The sequence below is a fragment of the Manduca sexta genome, unplaced genomic scaffold (genome assembly GCF_014839805.1).
Source record: "Manduca sexta isolate Smith_Timp_Sample1 unplaced genomic scaffold, JHU_Msex_v1.0 HiC_scaffold_998, whole genome shotgun sequence".
Classification (NCBI taxonomy): domain Eukaryota; kingdom Metazoa; phylum Arthropoda; class Insecta; order Lepidoptera; family Sphingidae; genus Manduca; species Manduca sexta.
Window position 1 is genome coordinate 2,767 of NW_023595847.1, and position 17,360 is coordinate 20,126.

The 17,360-nt window shown below is 37.9% G+C and overlaps 1 protein-coding gene and 1 long non-coding RNA gene across 2 annotated transcripts; both read right to left on the reverse strand.

Moving 5' to 3' along the window:
- Positions 1–1,295: 1,295 nt before the first annotated feature.
- Positions 1,296–2,111, reverse strand: LOC119193747. Its single transcript, XM_037447370.1, has one exon. It carries the CDS (start codon positions 2,109–2,111, stop codon positions 1,296–1,298), a length of 816 nt encoding a protein of 271 aa, XP_037303267.1.
- A 188-nt stretch (positions 2,112–2,299) lies between these two features.
- Positions 2,300–2,827, reverse strand: LOC119193748. The gene is made up of 2 exons (XR_005114028.1): positions 2,727–2,827; positions 2,300–2,551 (listed from the first exon to the last, which is right to left on the reverse strand). It is a non-coding gene; the product is annotated as an uncharacterized LOC119193748 (long non-coding RNA).
- Positions 2,828–17,360: the final 14,533 nt, after the last annotated feature.

The following is a 17,360-nucleotide window of genomic DNA, read 5'->3' on the forward strand; positions in this document are numbered from 1 at the left end:
TTTAAAAAATATTTTATAATTGTAAATTATATGTAGATTTTGTAACGTACACTTTTGGGAAGACCTACACGTCAGTCCACCCCGTGACCATGAAGGTTGCAAAGGCATACGGGAGAAAATTAAACGACAAAATTAGAAAACTAGTTTTATCTCGATTTGAATATTTATTTATTTTCTAAACACCAACTGCAGAAATGAGAAAGAAAAATAATTTAAATACAAGTCTGCGTGAATCGAACTGCTGATTATTCCGTTGGCGCCATTAAGTCGCAATGAAGTAATTTTATCGTGCTAGAAGAAAATAACAAAATAAACAAATGCAAAGAGGTTATCACTAATGGCACTTGAATGAGCCATCGGTCGCCGGGAGGACCCGGAAATGCACTCCTTTCGCGCTACACCCTACATCCGGCCTGCTAGCGCCACCCACGGCCCGTGCAATTTCCTCTCGCATCTCTATTTTACAAATGTTAGAAAGGTTGTGTTAAGTCACTTTGTTGTTCACTCGACTATGAAATTCGGTGATGGGTCTTTGTGTTTTTTTACATAAGTCATGAATCAAGATTTACTTTATAAGAGCCCTTCGGATATATTTTGTAGCTTTGGATACTATTGTACACATGGTCGAAATTGACTATAATGTCTCGTTCTGAAGAGGTGCGATGAATATATGTGTGGGAAAATTGGTCGGCATAATTCGGGCGACTGGACGGTTGCAACACTCGTCGTTGGTCGATTTTATTTAGATTAATTACATAAATCTTTGATTCAGTGCATCTATTTATTAACTGTATAAAAATAAATATACCTACCCAGCATTATTGTCGCGGTTTGAAGGAAATTGTAACCAAGGTATATGCTGGGAATAACGAGACGAGTCGTAAGTGTGTCGTGTTCCGGGATCAGCCTGTGTATATCCGTTCTAACAGGCCGGCATAATTGTGTCGACCGTTGAGAGGTAATCATCTCTCGTCAGTCGACATTTTCTTGGACCCTACTCCACTTACCATCAGGTGCAGTAGTACTCTATGAAGTAATCGCCTCACAACTCCTACCTGTAGCACACAAGTCTACGGCAGTAGCGAATGGTAAACTTTTGCAAAAGGGAACCCGATACAACATATAAATAGGTTTTAATACGCATGAATGTTGTCCGCAAATCATTCTAATGATAATTAGATTTTTACACAATTACGAAAGGGAATTAGGAATTGGATTGTATGGACCTTATGCCACTGGTCAATGGAAAACTAAAATACTGCTCATACTAATTGTGACAAGGTTTTAATCAAGAATTATACTAGAGCAATAGTCTTCATCGGGTAAAACACATCAAATTCATCCATATCCTCAGCAGTTAATTGACCATACTTACTCAATGTCAATATCTTGTCGATCACAGCTTCCATTAATATCTCTTCTTGGTACATAGCCTCCTCTCTATTTATCAATATGTCCTCGAACTTCTGCCAATCTTCTAGCGTTTTCTCTCTCAGTTTGACGATCGTGTCTGTCTTGCATCGATACACCGGAATTCCAGGCCACATCACCTCTAAGTAATCAAGATTCTTCAGTTCGTGCGGTCGGTACACCACGTCATGACCATGACTTCGTAAAATTTCTTCCATGGCGCTGACATCTCTTGGTTGTTTAAATTTCTTTATGATAGCGTACAAATCGGCTCTGTGAACGGTCGGATCGTAAGGAATGTTGCGCTCTGAAAGCCATCTAATCATATCATATTTGGGCGTGAAGGGCGTTGGTGACACCTTCTCAAGTTGTGGCTCGAACTTTAATACTATAACGGAGTTGGGTGGTATTGCGGCTATGAGTACATTTTTTGTCCAAGCCTCGAGATATTTACTACTCTCCTTCTGGAGGCCGTGGAAGCCCATGTGGAGCAGTCCGTGCAAGCCCATGTGGAGCAATCCGTGCTGTGGCGATACCACCAGCTGGTAGTAATAGAAGAACGCATTCACGTAAACTATGGACCTCCCGGCTTGCCTGTACGCCCTCATGCGAGTTAGGTATTCCATTTTCTTTAAATACTGGTCGGTCCGTTCAACCAGCATGGTTTTTAGTGCCCGGAACCCGTTTCCACATGAATCCATGTTGGAGAATGTCATTTATCACTCTGGACTGGTCGTATCGCTTTCTAACGCAGCGTTTCGTAAACAAGCCTTTCATCAATTTATCTTTGGTTGCCACTTGCATTTTTTTCGTGTACAGCTCAACTATCATACCTCGAATACTGCCGAGCATAAAGCAATACTCGTTCAACTTTGTCCTTTTTATATTGAAACCAATCCGTGAACGTCTTCGCCGCTCGTAGCGACATATCGGCCATTATTATAGTATCTTCGCACACTCCGGTGTAATTAATGATACTTTTGATTTCACTAGACTGTTTTATATTTCCATTGTGCATTCTTTCGCAATGTTTAACCACATTTCGCGCCATTTGCATCTTTTCGGCGATGCTGTTTTCAAACGGATCCACTTCGTCCTCGATCAAAGATACGTCCGGTTCGGTATCCTGCATCGTGAGGAACTGGAAACAAATATATTATGAACATAAACAGACGCAGGCAAATCAAATCTTACAAACAAAACACATGCCAAAATATTATGGCAAATGTAACATTATTATCTACAGTTTAACTACTCGTTTAATAAAAATACATTCAAGTAATTATAAGGCAGAAAAAACATTACAAATAAATTACCTTTTCGAAGATGTGGCACGTGAACCAATGTTAAATAGCGGTTTTGTCCGTTGTCACATTTGGCGAGCGCAGACCCACCTAGCAAAACGTACTCCCCTGCGGCGGAGGGCGCGGACTGAGCGCGGCTGCGCGGCGGGCAAACATGGCGTGCGGTGAGGTTCGGGGACGGGGGCGAGGGGCCTTGACAACCGACGCGCGGCCGATAGGTACTCGTTGGAATTGTATTCAACACGCCTGCGCCCCGCCGTCGCGCATTCAATTCTACTTACAATACGAAAATAGTTGTTATTATTTGGTTTTATTCTATGACTACATAATTATATAAATAATAATTCCCAGCAATAATACTTCCATAGATTTCCTTTTACACTGAACCTAAATAAGGCAAATATTCTCGTAAATATGATTTATTCATAAAAAAAATTAACAAGACCCATTACCGAATTTCAAGGTCGAGTGAACAAAAAATAGAGATTAATATCTACATTACTACCTTCTTTAACAATGAAATATTTGAATGAATAAAATCAATTATACATTTTATAAATCATTATAATAAATGGAATATTTTTCGAATCCTATTCTGGACTCTATAATCTTAAATGTAGATGGGCAGGTGTTCTCTATGCCTTGCAATAACCGTCTAAGGAATACCGCAATCACCATTACCGGCTCGGTACGACGCGCGCACTGTAGATATAAGTTTAAAGTGGCAATGTACTGAGATATATTTTTATTCGTCGTTTATCTGTACCGGTGTGGTTACATAGAAAGTATGGTTTAAAATAAAGATAAGTATTCGCTTGCGCATGCGCCCAGATGCTAATTAGGGTTGTCCTTTGTTACAGCGTCCTTTCCTGTAGTTCAAGCTTAACAAATTTCATCAAAATCGGTTCAGTACTACCCGCAAAAGCCTAGCATAAATAGAAATCTTCAGATATCATTACCATCATCATCAGCCACATGAAGTCCACTGCTGAACACACTCCTTCTCCAAAAGACTTCCAGATTGTCCTGTCAAAAGCAGCCTCCATCGAGCATGATCTTGCGGCCTTTGTCAATACGTCTATCCACCTTGCAAGTAGACGTCCACACACTTGTCGATACGTGGTACTCGAGGACTTAGGAACTTTTTGCCCCACCTACATCCTCGAATAAACTTAGTGATAATAAATAACCTGCCCGGTAATCGAACCGGGAAGTAACGTCGACACTATTGTTAGCAGACGATTCCTGGACGCACGTTTCCCGGACACGGCGAGTCACGCTCAACAGTCGTGTTTAACGACGTGTTTAATGGCTTTACGATTCAAATCAGGGTTGAATAGGTGTTAGTATCAGACTGATTTGGTGGCGTAGTTCAATGCATGCGCGCTACGGTAGCGCTCTGAGGTCCTGGGTTCGAATTAGGTAAGGCATATTTGGGTTTTTCTGCTTAGTGTCAGCCCGGAGTCTGGAATTGGTGCCCGATATGGCGATAGGTTCGCCTCATATCACATCATGGGACGGAACACATTTGGCGACAAGTAGGTGCCCTGGTTGCGCCTCTGCATAGGGGATAAATGTGTGATGTGTGTTTTTGCCGCCATACTCAACCTGCAGTCTACGGAGCAGTGGCTCGTCTGACTTCAAACGTCTTGCTAGAACTAAATAAACTTTTCCTAACATCGCTTGAGCTATGTATGGTTTCATTGTATTCAATTAAACAGCAAGTATGGACATGGACGTCGTCAGATTTCAATTCAGGGTTTGGGCTAAATCTCAAATTTTAATCAAAAGGAGGGTAAAGCGGAGATTTTTATATAAGTAATCCCATCAATTGAACACGAGTACATACATAGCTATACAGTGTTGAATATAAAAGGGCGGCAGACCACCTTCTGCTCCCTGGCAACGTCCATGAGCAGGGATAAAAGATCTATTAAAAATTACTAAAATCGGATCAGTAATTTATAACATTTCAGCCTACGTCCAAGCTTCAAACGTAACACTTTTTAATATTCGTACAAAAAACGTACTATGCATTTGACATAAAATTCTAGTATACCAAATTGAATATAATTGTTACGAACAAGTCTATGAGATACAGCAAAAACAACACAATCTTCTATTAAACTCCGTTCTCGGCAACAGTAAAAGCAGTCCCAATTCCGCTAATTACATCCCCGTGGCCCACATTCCGTCCTCAGCCATCCGGCTTGCATAAAAGAGATCAAAAAATTTTGTTACAAAAATATGCAGCCAAGATTATTGAATTAGCAATGCAGTTATGCCGTACCTTTTGAAATTTAAATCCGATCTCTGCTACAGTAACCCTTGGGTAGATGTTTTAGTGGTAAGCGAGAGCGAAATTCATAAGTGGATTTAGTACGTTGATTTTTTGTTTTATTTTAAGATTATAGATTATAGTATTGAGTGTAATCGATTTCTTGATGATAAGAGAGCAAAGCTGTCAGATTTATATATAAGAAGCTAGCAATAAAAGTAGGTAATGACACAAAATAGAAAAAAGTTTTCAGATTTTTTTTTAAATTATCCTCTTGTAGTTTCTTGAGTTTGCTGATGTTACACATTAAAGGTGGCTTTCTTAGAGCTTATTTTACTTTGTTTTAATGAATGCTAATCGTTGAATATATATGGTGATCAAAACAAAAGTCATGCGCCCAAATAAATGACAAAAATTAGAGTAATTTTGAAAAAAAAACGATTTTAATTTAAATAAAGAGATCTATCACTGATTTTACCATTAAACGTCACCGAAAATCAGACCGATACGAAATTCTATACTACCCTCTGCTGGTTTGACAACTCGATTTTCATACCTGGTTATTTCAGCTAAAATAGCCTCACAATACTTTTTAACCTAACGTATATACATTAACTGTATTATGTGTTAACTGGCGGTAACCTTTACTTGAATATATAAAACAGGCCCTTATACGTACCCGCTACCCTACACACAATGACTGCAATCCAAGCTCGTGGCAATGCAACTGAGCGAGACGTGAGTCGCGCCTGTACGTTGATATGTGGGACCAGGAGCTCTGCTGCATGTTTTTGATGCACTCGCAATCCTGACTTGACCCACATTTTCACTTTTCATACGTTTACGCTGTTTTTAATGGTTTGGATTTGAAGCTATAAGATATGGGCCTGTGCTGGTTCTTTTGCTTTTAATTATACTTGGGATTACGTAATTTGCTATTTGAATCTTGGCATTAATAATGTGAAAGATATCATATTATTTATTTGCTTGTATCTTAGTTAGTTTTACTTAATATAATGTTATAATATAATAGCATCCACCCTGTATTATATACTGTCCGCTGCTGAGCACGGGCCTCTACTATTGAGACAGTTTAGGCCTTAGTTCACCACGCTGGCCGAGTGCGGATTGGCAGAATTCATATTATACCTTCGAAATTCTTATGGCGAACTTAGGTTTCCTCACGATGTTTTCCTTCACCGTTAAAGCAAGCTATATACCACAAAGAATAGACACATAACTAGAAAAGTCAGAGGTGCTTGCCCATGGGTTTTGTATCTAGGAACATTTTTGAACATTCAATTCCACTTCTAACCAGGCTATCGCCGCAAACTTCCAATACTTCTCACCAATCAAACAGGTTACCCTCACTAATCAAATGCATGCTAAGCTGGCGGAAGCCTGAGTTCCCGCGGGACGTTTGGGTACAAATCGATCTGAAAGGCAATTCCGGGTTTAGTAGATTCTACGTTACATGTATAATAGATTTATACTTAGACCTTACCGCTCTCTATTTATTTAACTTCTGTTGACTGCTTGGGACTATTGGTACTAGCATATTTAATGTTATTGAATGATGATTTCTTATGTTGACGCGAATGTAAGACATTAAAATTAAATTATTTTACGGTACCCCCGTGACCATGATGACTTCAAAGTCTTCGAAACGCCGGAAGAAAACTAAAATAATTAAAACCGCAATAAAATCGGTAAAATAGTTTAATTTTAATGTTATTGAATGATTTATGGTTGTTATTTGTTAAACTTTCTACCAGGTAATGTGGTGGCTATCCTGATTTGACATTAAATAAAATATTGCTTCGGTAACCTAGTTGTATTGCGAGCGCGGTACGGCCACTGTTCTGAAGTTTCGGGTTCGAGGCCTGGGTCGGGCAAAGTGATATTTGGGTTCTTTTGTTCACTATCAGCTTGGAGTCTGGAAATTGTACCCGTTATGGCAATTGGCTCGCTTATGCCACACCTCTTATCACATCATGGGACGGAACACACTTGCCGAAAAGTGGGTGTCCTGGTTGCATCTCCGCCTACTCCTTCGGAGATAAAAGCGTGATGTGTTTAATTAAAGACGGTAGGATTCAAAGCAATATCAGAAAATGGAGCGAATATTATGTATAAATAGTAATTGTGCATTATGCTAACAAATTACCATAAAACCTGATGAAGACTCAATCTTCATTTTGTTTCAGGTAAGATATGAATTTCAACAAAAACTTCTTGGCGTTTCAATTGGCATCTAAATTTCCTATTGGAATAGGTCATGGTAAGTAAGTGTACATACAGAGTGGATATAGAAGTCCAACAGGGGCTCCGGAAAAAATATTGACTGCTATTGATTGCAGGGATAGTGATGTTACAGACTTTCCCGCCCTCACACCCACCACTACAACTCCTGGAAGCCAGGATCAGCAGTGGGACGCATGTCATATTTATTTCTTTAAACACTTTATTGTACATCAACACCGTAAGGAAAAATAAATATACAAAAGAGATGATGAAACAACAGGAAGTACAAATGGCGGTCTTATCGCTATCGGTGATTTCTTTCAGATATATATTATCTGGAAGAAATCTGTAAATCTGTATATCCAGTACGAACAGGCTGGCACAATTGTGTCGATTGCTGAAAACCTCACGTCAGTCGATATTCTATTGAACCCCACGTTACTTACCATCAGGTGTGATGGGGTCACTTTGTCGTTCCAATATAAAAATAAAAAAATTGTGACGTCACAATTTTTTTGAACGGTGAAGCTCGGCGAATCTCAGGGAATATTAATGTGTCTTTATCATAGTGACGTTGACCATCGACCAAGCATCATCGACAAAATAATTTTTTGCTATTAAATAACGAAAAAGTACGCTCACCTAATGGTCAGTGATACCGCCCAGAAACAGTCATAACATACGCAACTTTGAATTATTATGTAACCATACGGCTGTAAAGGTGTCTAGATTCGTTAGAAGTAAACACCAAAGAATTTGGATGAAATTTAGCATACAATTACGCCATATACTTTATATCCTGAATAATAATAATAATACACAGTGGAAATCTTATATCGGGAAAGATCTTCCACGCCAACGGACTGAAGAACCTAGTATGTCAATAACAAAACGAATGTTTCAAACACATTTCAACAAGACAGCAAACTGAAAGTGGCGTAAATAAGAAAATTAATTATGAACGGGGACTAGCACAGCGGTACGACGAATATTTCAAAGAGTACTGCAACGTTTGGTTTTTAATACTATTTTAATTGGAAAACGTGTTTTCTTTAACAACCGTTAATGCTATAGAAATAAACTGGTATTTTGTGGAACGTTACTATTTGAATTTGAATTTAGAATTATTGCTCGTTCTCTTCTTTCCACTGGTTCTGTTGCTTGTCGTGGTTCCTTCGTTAAGTTATATGTTATTATCTATGCTGGAACGGTATAATTAGAATTTGAATTTAGAATTATCACTTGTTCTATTCTTTCTACTAGTTCCGCTCCATGTTCTGCTTCCTTCGTCGAGTTATATGTTACGATCTACGTTGGAATTTGAATTTAAATTTAGAATTATCATTCGTATTATCGTTTCACTCGTTTCGCGGCATGTTCTGCTTCCTTCGTCAAGTTATATGTTATCATTTTATAGTACATAATATTAAATTCAAATGTTCAACATCTGCCGTTACTACAACGTAATAAGAGGCCGCAATATACTTTTAAGCATGTTGTAACAAAGATTTGTCTTATCTTTTATAACCGGCTGTAACCTTATCGTGAACTATCCAGTTCAGTTCATATAGTTTTGGAAAATCTATGAAAGTGCCCGTTCTAAAAATCAAACCTAGACCTTCAAATTAAAAAAAATAGTAGTTAAACTTATTCGACTTTAGAACCAATGGTAAATCCTATATTTATAAATATTATTTTTGTGTACGCCTCGCGTGTCCATTCGCAGTTAAATAATGAATTAATGCCCGAAAAGAAAATTGTACCGAAATTTCCCAAAGACTCGTTTAATGAAGGTAGATTTAATGTTACGTCGTCTTCCCTCGCAGAATAGAAAATAATTTACGAAATACGTGTTTTTATTGAATGGAAGTTTTTAAGTTCGTTCCCTAGGAATATTAGACTGACAAAAAACATAGCACATAATATATACTTAGTCTGGCCATAAATACTGTTACACTTAATTATAAAAAAATATTACATTTGAATTTCGAATCTGTCATTTTTATACGATTGTTCATTGTGTTTTCTCATTTTGGCGCCAATACATTGTAAAATATTTTGCGATATTAAAATGGTGTGGGGTGATAAAGAGAACCGAATCGCTGTGATAGCATTACACAAAGTAGGTATGGAGCCAAATGCAATTTTTAAAACTCTCCATACACTTGGTATTAGTAAAATGTTTGTGTACCGGGCTATTAATAGGTACAATGAGACCTCCTCTGTTTGTGACAGAAAAGATCTGGCCGTCCACGTAGTGTTCGTACGAAAAAGGTGGTCAAAGCAGTAAGGGAAAGAATTCGAAGAAATCCTGTCCGAAAGCAAAAGATTTTATCTCGGGAAATGAAGATAGCACCTAGAACCATGTCGCGTATTTTAAAAGATGACTTAGGACTTGCAGCCTATAAGAGACGCACTGGCCATTTCTTAACTGATAATTTAAAGAAGAATAGGGTGGTAAAATCGAAACAACTACTGAAGCGGTACGCAAAGGGAGGTCACAGAAAAATTTTGTTTACGGATGAGAAAATTTTTACAATTGAGCAACATTTTAACAAACAAAATGACCGTATTTATGCTCAAAGCTCTAAGGAAGCTTCCCAATTAGTCGACAGAGTGCAACGTGGACATTATCCGACTTCAGTGATGGTTTGGTGGGGTGTTAGCTATGAAGGAGTGACTGAGCCATATTTTTGTGAAAAGGTATCAAAACATCGGCACAAGTGTATCAAGATACCATTCTTGAGAAGGTAGTTAAGCCCCTTAACATCACCATGTTCAATAACCAAGTATGGTCCTTCCAGCAAGACTCGGCGCCGGGTCATAAAGCTCGGTCCACGCAGTCTTGGTTGGAATCGAACGTTTCGGACTTCATCAGAGCTGAAGACTGGCCGTCGTCTAGTCCCGATCTTAATCCGCTGGATTATGATTTGTGGTCAGTTTTAGAGAGTACAGCTTGCTCTAAACGCCATGATAATTTGGAGTCCCTAAAACAATCTATACGATTGGCAGTGAAGAATTTTCCCATGGAAAGAGTGCGTGCTTCTATTGATAACTGGCCTCATCGTTTAAAGGACTGTATTGCAGCCAATGGAGACCACTTCGAATAAGCTTTTTATATTTTTAATTGTTTTATATTTATGTATTAAACTGACACACTGTAAAAGTAATAAATGTTATTTGCAGTTAACAATTTTCTTTTTTCTTTATTACAATATTTATGGCAAGACCAAAATTTACCTAATAAAATACAGTTGTAATCAAGAGATCAATATTCTTCTATTTTTATTATTTATTTACTTGTCAGAAGAACAGAGTAATACCATATATTGTATAATTTTAATTTATAATTTTTTCTAATTATAATGCCTCCGCCCATAAATTTATATATAATCAAGTATTTAGAAACAAGGTTAAAAACTCCAAATTATATCAAGGTATCACAATATACGCGGCGATAGCCTAGTTCGGTGCAGTACGGACTGCCGAGACAAATGTCCGCAGGTTCAAATCCCAAGGGCACACACCTCTGACTTATCTAGAAATTGTGTGTATAATACACTTTCTTTGTGAATTATGGTGCTTTAACGGTGAAGGAAAACATCGTGAGAAAACCTGCATACCTTTGAAGTTCTCTATAGGAATTTTGAGGGTGTGTGAAGTCTGCCAATCCGCACTAGGCCAGCGTGGTGAACTATGAACTAACCTTTCTCAGTAGTAGAGGAGGCCTGTGCCCAGCGGTAAGTCAGTATATAATATAGTAATGATATTATTTATTATATATACTTACGTCAAACTATGTTCCTTTGTAGGTTTAATATCTCCACGCATTCAAACAGAGCATACACTACGTAAAAACTGAACCGACTTTGCTGACTAACTGCTAATTCAATTACCAACAACGGGAATGCATTAGCTTTTAAAAGACTCCTGGATAATATTTATCAACCATTTTATTTCCTCTACCTTCAAAAGGTACATTAGCAAATCCAATTCGTTTAATCAGAACATTAAAGGATGCACTAAGTGCATCCAGAGTGGGATTTAAAATATTCCCACTGAATCGATAAAACACCCACCCTGTATACGAATCCCGCGGGATCATTTCATTAGTCAATGATTTAAATATCAAAAGAATACATTTCTACCTCTCTCACCTCCGGTATTCATTATGCATACAGTGTTTTATTATCTTATTGCTATCGGGTTCGATTCTGTTCGTGAATTTAATTTCTACTTGGTTTTAAGATATTGGTTAGTTGTGTGTAAAGGCTATATTGATTTTGTAATGTGAATAAAATGATAGATGGTGTTTATTTCTTCACTTAGTATCTACCACGTAGCAGATGAAATAATACCTTAAAATTACTAAGTTAAGTATCCGAATGCAGTGGTTTAACCTAGAAGGCAAGATAGAGATACACACCTATAAGTAGTACAGAACACATAAAAACCTTTTTTTCTACGTGCATGATAAATTGACCCCACTGCACCTGATGGTAAGAGATGTGGGGTTCAATAAAATGGCGACTGACGAGAGATGATTACTCCTCGGCAGTTGACACAATTATGCCGGCTTGTTTAGAACCGGATATACACAGGCGGATTTTGGAACGTAATCTCAATCTTCAGACCGATTTCTAGATAAACTAATGAAAATACCTCATTTGTAAGCATAAAACACTTACGTGGGCCAGTATCTCGGGTTTTGGTCGCTATCCGATCGGATATTAAAGATATCCTACCACCAGCAACCTTCTATAGAATTTACTTAAGTTTTAATGTTCATCACCTTTCTTTATCACCGAATACATGGTGAAAAACGACATACTGTCTAATGAATCCCAATCCTGTCCCGCGAAATAACACTCTGTATAACGTACGTACACACACACGCACACAGCCGCGGACTAAGCGTCGAGTTCTCGCCACATAATTGGATACGCCGCTAAAATGAGCGTTCCGAGCCGACCCCTGATTGTTCTGGGCTTTTTTTAATAACAACCGCGCTAGGCTGCGATGGAATGTAGGGAAAATGGAAGGGACAAATATTATATTAGTAATATGTATCCATACTTATAAATGCGTATAACTGTGTCCCTTATGCGAGAGGTCCTGTTTTATGTATCTCCAGGAATAAGCAGCCCATGTCCTTCTCAGGTACTTATTCGTACCGCGATCACAACCGCCCGTAATAACTTTAAGGAGGTTCAAATTACAATTGGGATAGGAGTTTTCACACACGAGTGACACAGACACCATGGAGCGGTCTTGAAGAAGAAAACTTATCTTTTGTAATGAAAGAAGATAGTATAACGTTAGGCCAAATCCAAACCGACCATAATAATTGTACGAAGCACGCTTAAACTCTATCCAGTGACCCTGTATCCGGGGCAGTCGTCCAGCGGGCCCATACGTGCTTTTATTGGCCGCAAGCGCCGCGGATGATAGTTGGATTGTAGCCTTGTGTTTCTCTCTTTGTCTCTGTTATTATATTACGTATCGATTGAGATGTTTCTAGTATATCTATGTATATACTAGCTGACCCGACAGACGTTGTCCCGTCTTAACTATGAATTTGCAGCGCGCATTCTGTCAATCGCTGACAGTTATTTCAAACAATTGACAGTTATATAAAATTAATATTTTCGTTAAGTTTTCTTAAATTTTCAAATTTCCCGCGCATTTTTTTGATTTTTTTCTTTCATAAGAACCTTCTTTTGACAATAACAAACACAATAAAAAAAATAGTGAAATCGGTCCAGCCGTTGATGCGTGATGGCGTGACCAAGAGAAATAGGGATTCATTTTTATATATATAGATCTAAATATTGTATATAGCTAAAGTGTTTCTTTGGCTCAGTAATATCATGATTACAGCGGGATGTGTCCCTTGACGAAATTTAAAATTTTCACGTCAAGGAGGAATCATAAAACAAATAGAGACTTCTAAACATTGTTAGTTGGTGTCTTATATACGAAAGTCTGCCTCCAAGTTGTAGTGTTCAAACAGATGGTTTCTTGTTGGAGAATAGTTCGGGTTATGAGATTTAACATTTGAGATTGCATTATGAACAATGTTATATGTAGTATATAAAATTTCTATAGACTTTTGTTGGTGATAGGATATATTTTATATTCGCCCGGATAGCGACTAAGACAAGGTGTTAAAACCCGTCATAGTGACCCACGTAAGTGTGTCGAATTCCGGGATAAGGCTGTGTATGTCCTGTTTCAACAGGCCGGCATAATTGTGTCGACTGTCGAGGGGTAATCATCTCTCGTCTGTCGACATTCTATTACACTCCACTCCACTTACTATCAGGTGCAGAGGAGTCACTTTGTCGTATCCTTTTAAAAGAGAAATCCTTGTTACTGTTCATAGATTCCTAATTGAATACTTGAGTTTCTTCTTTTTTCATTAACATTAAAATTGATTGTAAATTTTTTCCAAAGACACGATTTTGCTATTTATGCTGTTTGAGTAATTTTATGTATTACTCTTAAATATTTATGAGGTTTAACATAAATATGTTCGAATACCTTGTATATTTTATTTGGTCCACACAACCTAAGTAATTTTAAATATTTCACTCCTAAGTATGAACAAGATTCTCTATGTTCGAACACACAGACCTTACAAGTCCTTACGTTAAAGGCGTCTACATTAGGAGTGTCGTCAACGTTCAGGTAATATCTTGCACAGGCGCCGACCAGTATAACATGACCCGCCTTGATCGTCACACGTGCGAGGTATCGCTGGTGCGAAAGTACTATGGCGAGTCTGCGTTGAATGGCGCAACGATTTGATGAGATGGAAACATACTGAGAGATATTTTGTGTAATGTTGGGGGTTCGATTGATATAAAGTGGTGGGGGTGACTAATGTTTATTATTGTGCTCGAGTTTGCGATGTGCCAACCCGATCTCCTTTTAAGTCGCATAGTGATTGGGTCTTATAGCAGCATAAGTCGCTTTGTAGGGACAGTCAATATAAATTCAGATACATGGGTAATTTTGGTAACAGGCTTAATATTTAATGTCTCGTGTGGATCGATATTACATTTGAACCGCATCGTTTATCATCATCATCATCAGTCGCAGGATGTCCACTGCTGAACATGGGCCTCCGCCAAAGATTACCAGATCGACCTATTGTAAGCGGCCCGCATCCAGCAACCTCTAGCGACTTTTATAAGGTCATCTTTCTATCTCGTGGATGGACGTCTAGAATCTTCTTGCCCCATCGGCCATCACTTCTGCGACTTACGTTGCCTGCCCACTGCTATTTTAGCTTGCTAATCCGCTGGGCTATGACAGTAACTTTCATTCTTCTACAAATCTCCTGTCATGTAGAGAAATACCAAGCATAGTCCCCTCCATAGCTCCCTAAATGACTGAGTTTTCATATACGACCCATAGTTAGAGGCCGCTAGACAGTTAAATTGATTCTAAAATTTTCAGAGATCACAAGGCAAGTTATCACGTTGCAATTAAGACATACTTAATAAACATAGCAAACACAATCTACACTCGTGTATTTCCGGGACAGTTCCGAAACTCGTCCACGCAACATTGACACCTAATATCGCGACCGCACGTGCCGAAAATGTCGTGCGGTGTAATTTGCCAGGGGTCAAGTTACGCTGGTCGTTTGTTTTTGGCTGCCACACGAGCTTTCCTCTTCATTTGCCAACTGAATCCGCCAGTCATCTGTTAATGGCGCCTTATGGGAATTGACCTACAGTAAAAAAAAATGACGAGTCATTGATCTGGTTTTTGAGTGAAACGACTGATAAGGAAGCGAGGTCGCGTGGGTAAGTTATATTTTACTGAAAATGGTATAATCATCGTGGAAAACGCTGAGTACTTAGGTACATACTTATTACTTTACTATATTTATTATCTAGAGGTAAACAATAACTTAAGAATAATTAAGTGCATAATGCCAATGCTTATAATTATAGATTCAAACGTAATTTTTTTATGTAGGTTACAGTAAAGTGATCCCACTTCACCTGATGGTAAATGGAGTGGAGTCAAATACAATGTCGACTGACTAGAGATGATTAACCCTCGACAGTCGATAAAATTATGCCGGCCTGTTAGAACCAGATTTACACAGGCTGATCCCGTAACACGACACACTTACGTGTGCCACTATGGCCTGTTTTAATACTTGGTGTACGGTGGTCACTATCCGAGCGGATATAAAATATATCCTACCACCAGCAAAGTGTCTGCTGTTCATAAAAATTAAACAGGAGCGCAATCGCAAATAGTTTTTGTGTAAAACCAATATTTTATATTATGAATATACATTGCCTATGAAAGTTATTCTAAAAAACATTCGACACTATTTTGATATAAAAACCTCCGTGGAGTTCAATAACATTGCAATTTGTGTCCAGAATGGAACTAACCAATAGCGTTATTGTGAGGTACAGTCGCGAATAATTTTACCATTGAAATATTAGTGTACATGTTTTTTAATAGGGGTTTACTTCTCCGAATATATGTGAGTCGATAAAAAATTGGTAATTGCACTACAATTGGCGTATTTGAGCGTATATTTGGCTCATTTGCAACATCGCTTTTGAGCTTAAAAAAATCGATTTTGCTTTGTCCAAAAGGCGCTAATACTTTGACGAAAAAGTCGACTCAATATATAATGTAATAATCGGACAAATAAATACTATCCATTTACAGATTGCTTGATTCTCTCAAAACTGAACAAAATCCGCCATGCTTTCCACTTTTATATCGAAGGTCACGGAATGCACAATGCGCGTGCGCAACACGCAACAGGGCGAAGTATCCTATACATTAAGTCACTGGAAGATACCTGTCTACATCATTTTAACCATAGCCTCGCCATTCCTAAATGTGCATTAAGCGCCATAAATTAGTTTTATTAAACAACAATCCCAACGTACAAACGGAGCGGCGGAATTGTTTCATAATACATTTAGATTTAAGATTTTCGGAATAGAAATACGTTGTTATCTCCGTCGGCGTCATTGTCAACGTCTTACTCTAACGTGAAAATTTAAATTTATGTTAATAGTGAGTTATTTATTTAAATTCGTGCACATTTCGCCGGTTCTATTTCGGTTATGCGATTTGCATATGGTAATGTGGATTTTTTTTAGCTTTTTTTTATTTTGTCATTTTACTAGAATGAATGATATTTGCGTCTGATTTTGTGGACTGTTTGAGAATTGTTTTTGTGTCTGTATTTGTATATTGATAGCTATTTTCCCAACGTATTGATATGAATTCACTTACATCGTGGTAATAATGGGAATATTGCTAATATTTACGTGATCAATTAAGTAAATCGTTATAGATTTGGATGTTAGATTTGAAAGGACACCTTTAATCTTGATAAAGTGGTTCCTAAATAATTAACAATATTATTCGAATATTTTTAGTTATAGTCAAGAGAAGGAGGGAATCCAGCTGTGATAGCCGTATAGGTAAAAAAGTAACAAAATTCTCTATTTACCTATACAATTCAATTCAATTAGATCGCCCGTAATTACAATAAGACGGATTCGCCACTTAAACGGAATAGGTTCCGCTGACTATCATCATCAGCCACATAAAGTCCACTCTTGAACATATGATACCCCTAAAGATTTCCAGACGGACCTGTCGAAAGCGGCCTGCATCCAACGTGACTTTCATCAACTCGTCTGTCCACCTTGCAGGTGGACGTCCAACGCTGACTGTATTCTTTTGAATTTTTTAAGCAAGCGGAACTGATTCTTAATTATATCGCACTAAGGTTTCAATGTAAGTAAAAAGTGATATCCAAACTTACACAGGGCACGGCCGACCCGGTAGGCAGAAGCTGGTTACAGTTTCAAGTTATTTCAGTCAAAAAACTAAAGTTTAATACAATTTCGCCTTTATATTTTGGGACCGACAGTACTTATACTTCGGAGTTATAAGTTTTTTCTGAGAACACATTTAAGGATGTTGTTTAAGTTTCAGTACGTTATTTATTATTTATAAATATAAATTGCTTTTTTCTATCATATATTTATTGTTCTGAAGGATTTCGGACTAGAAATGAGAACGTTGCTAAATTTCTCGTAATTTTTTTCTACGAAATTGGA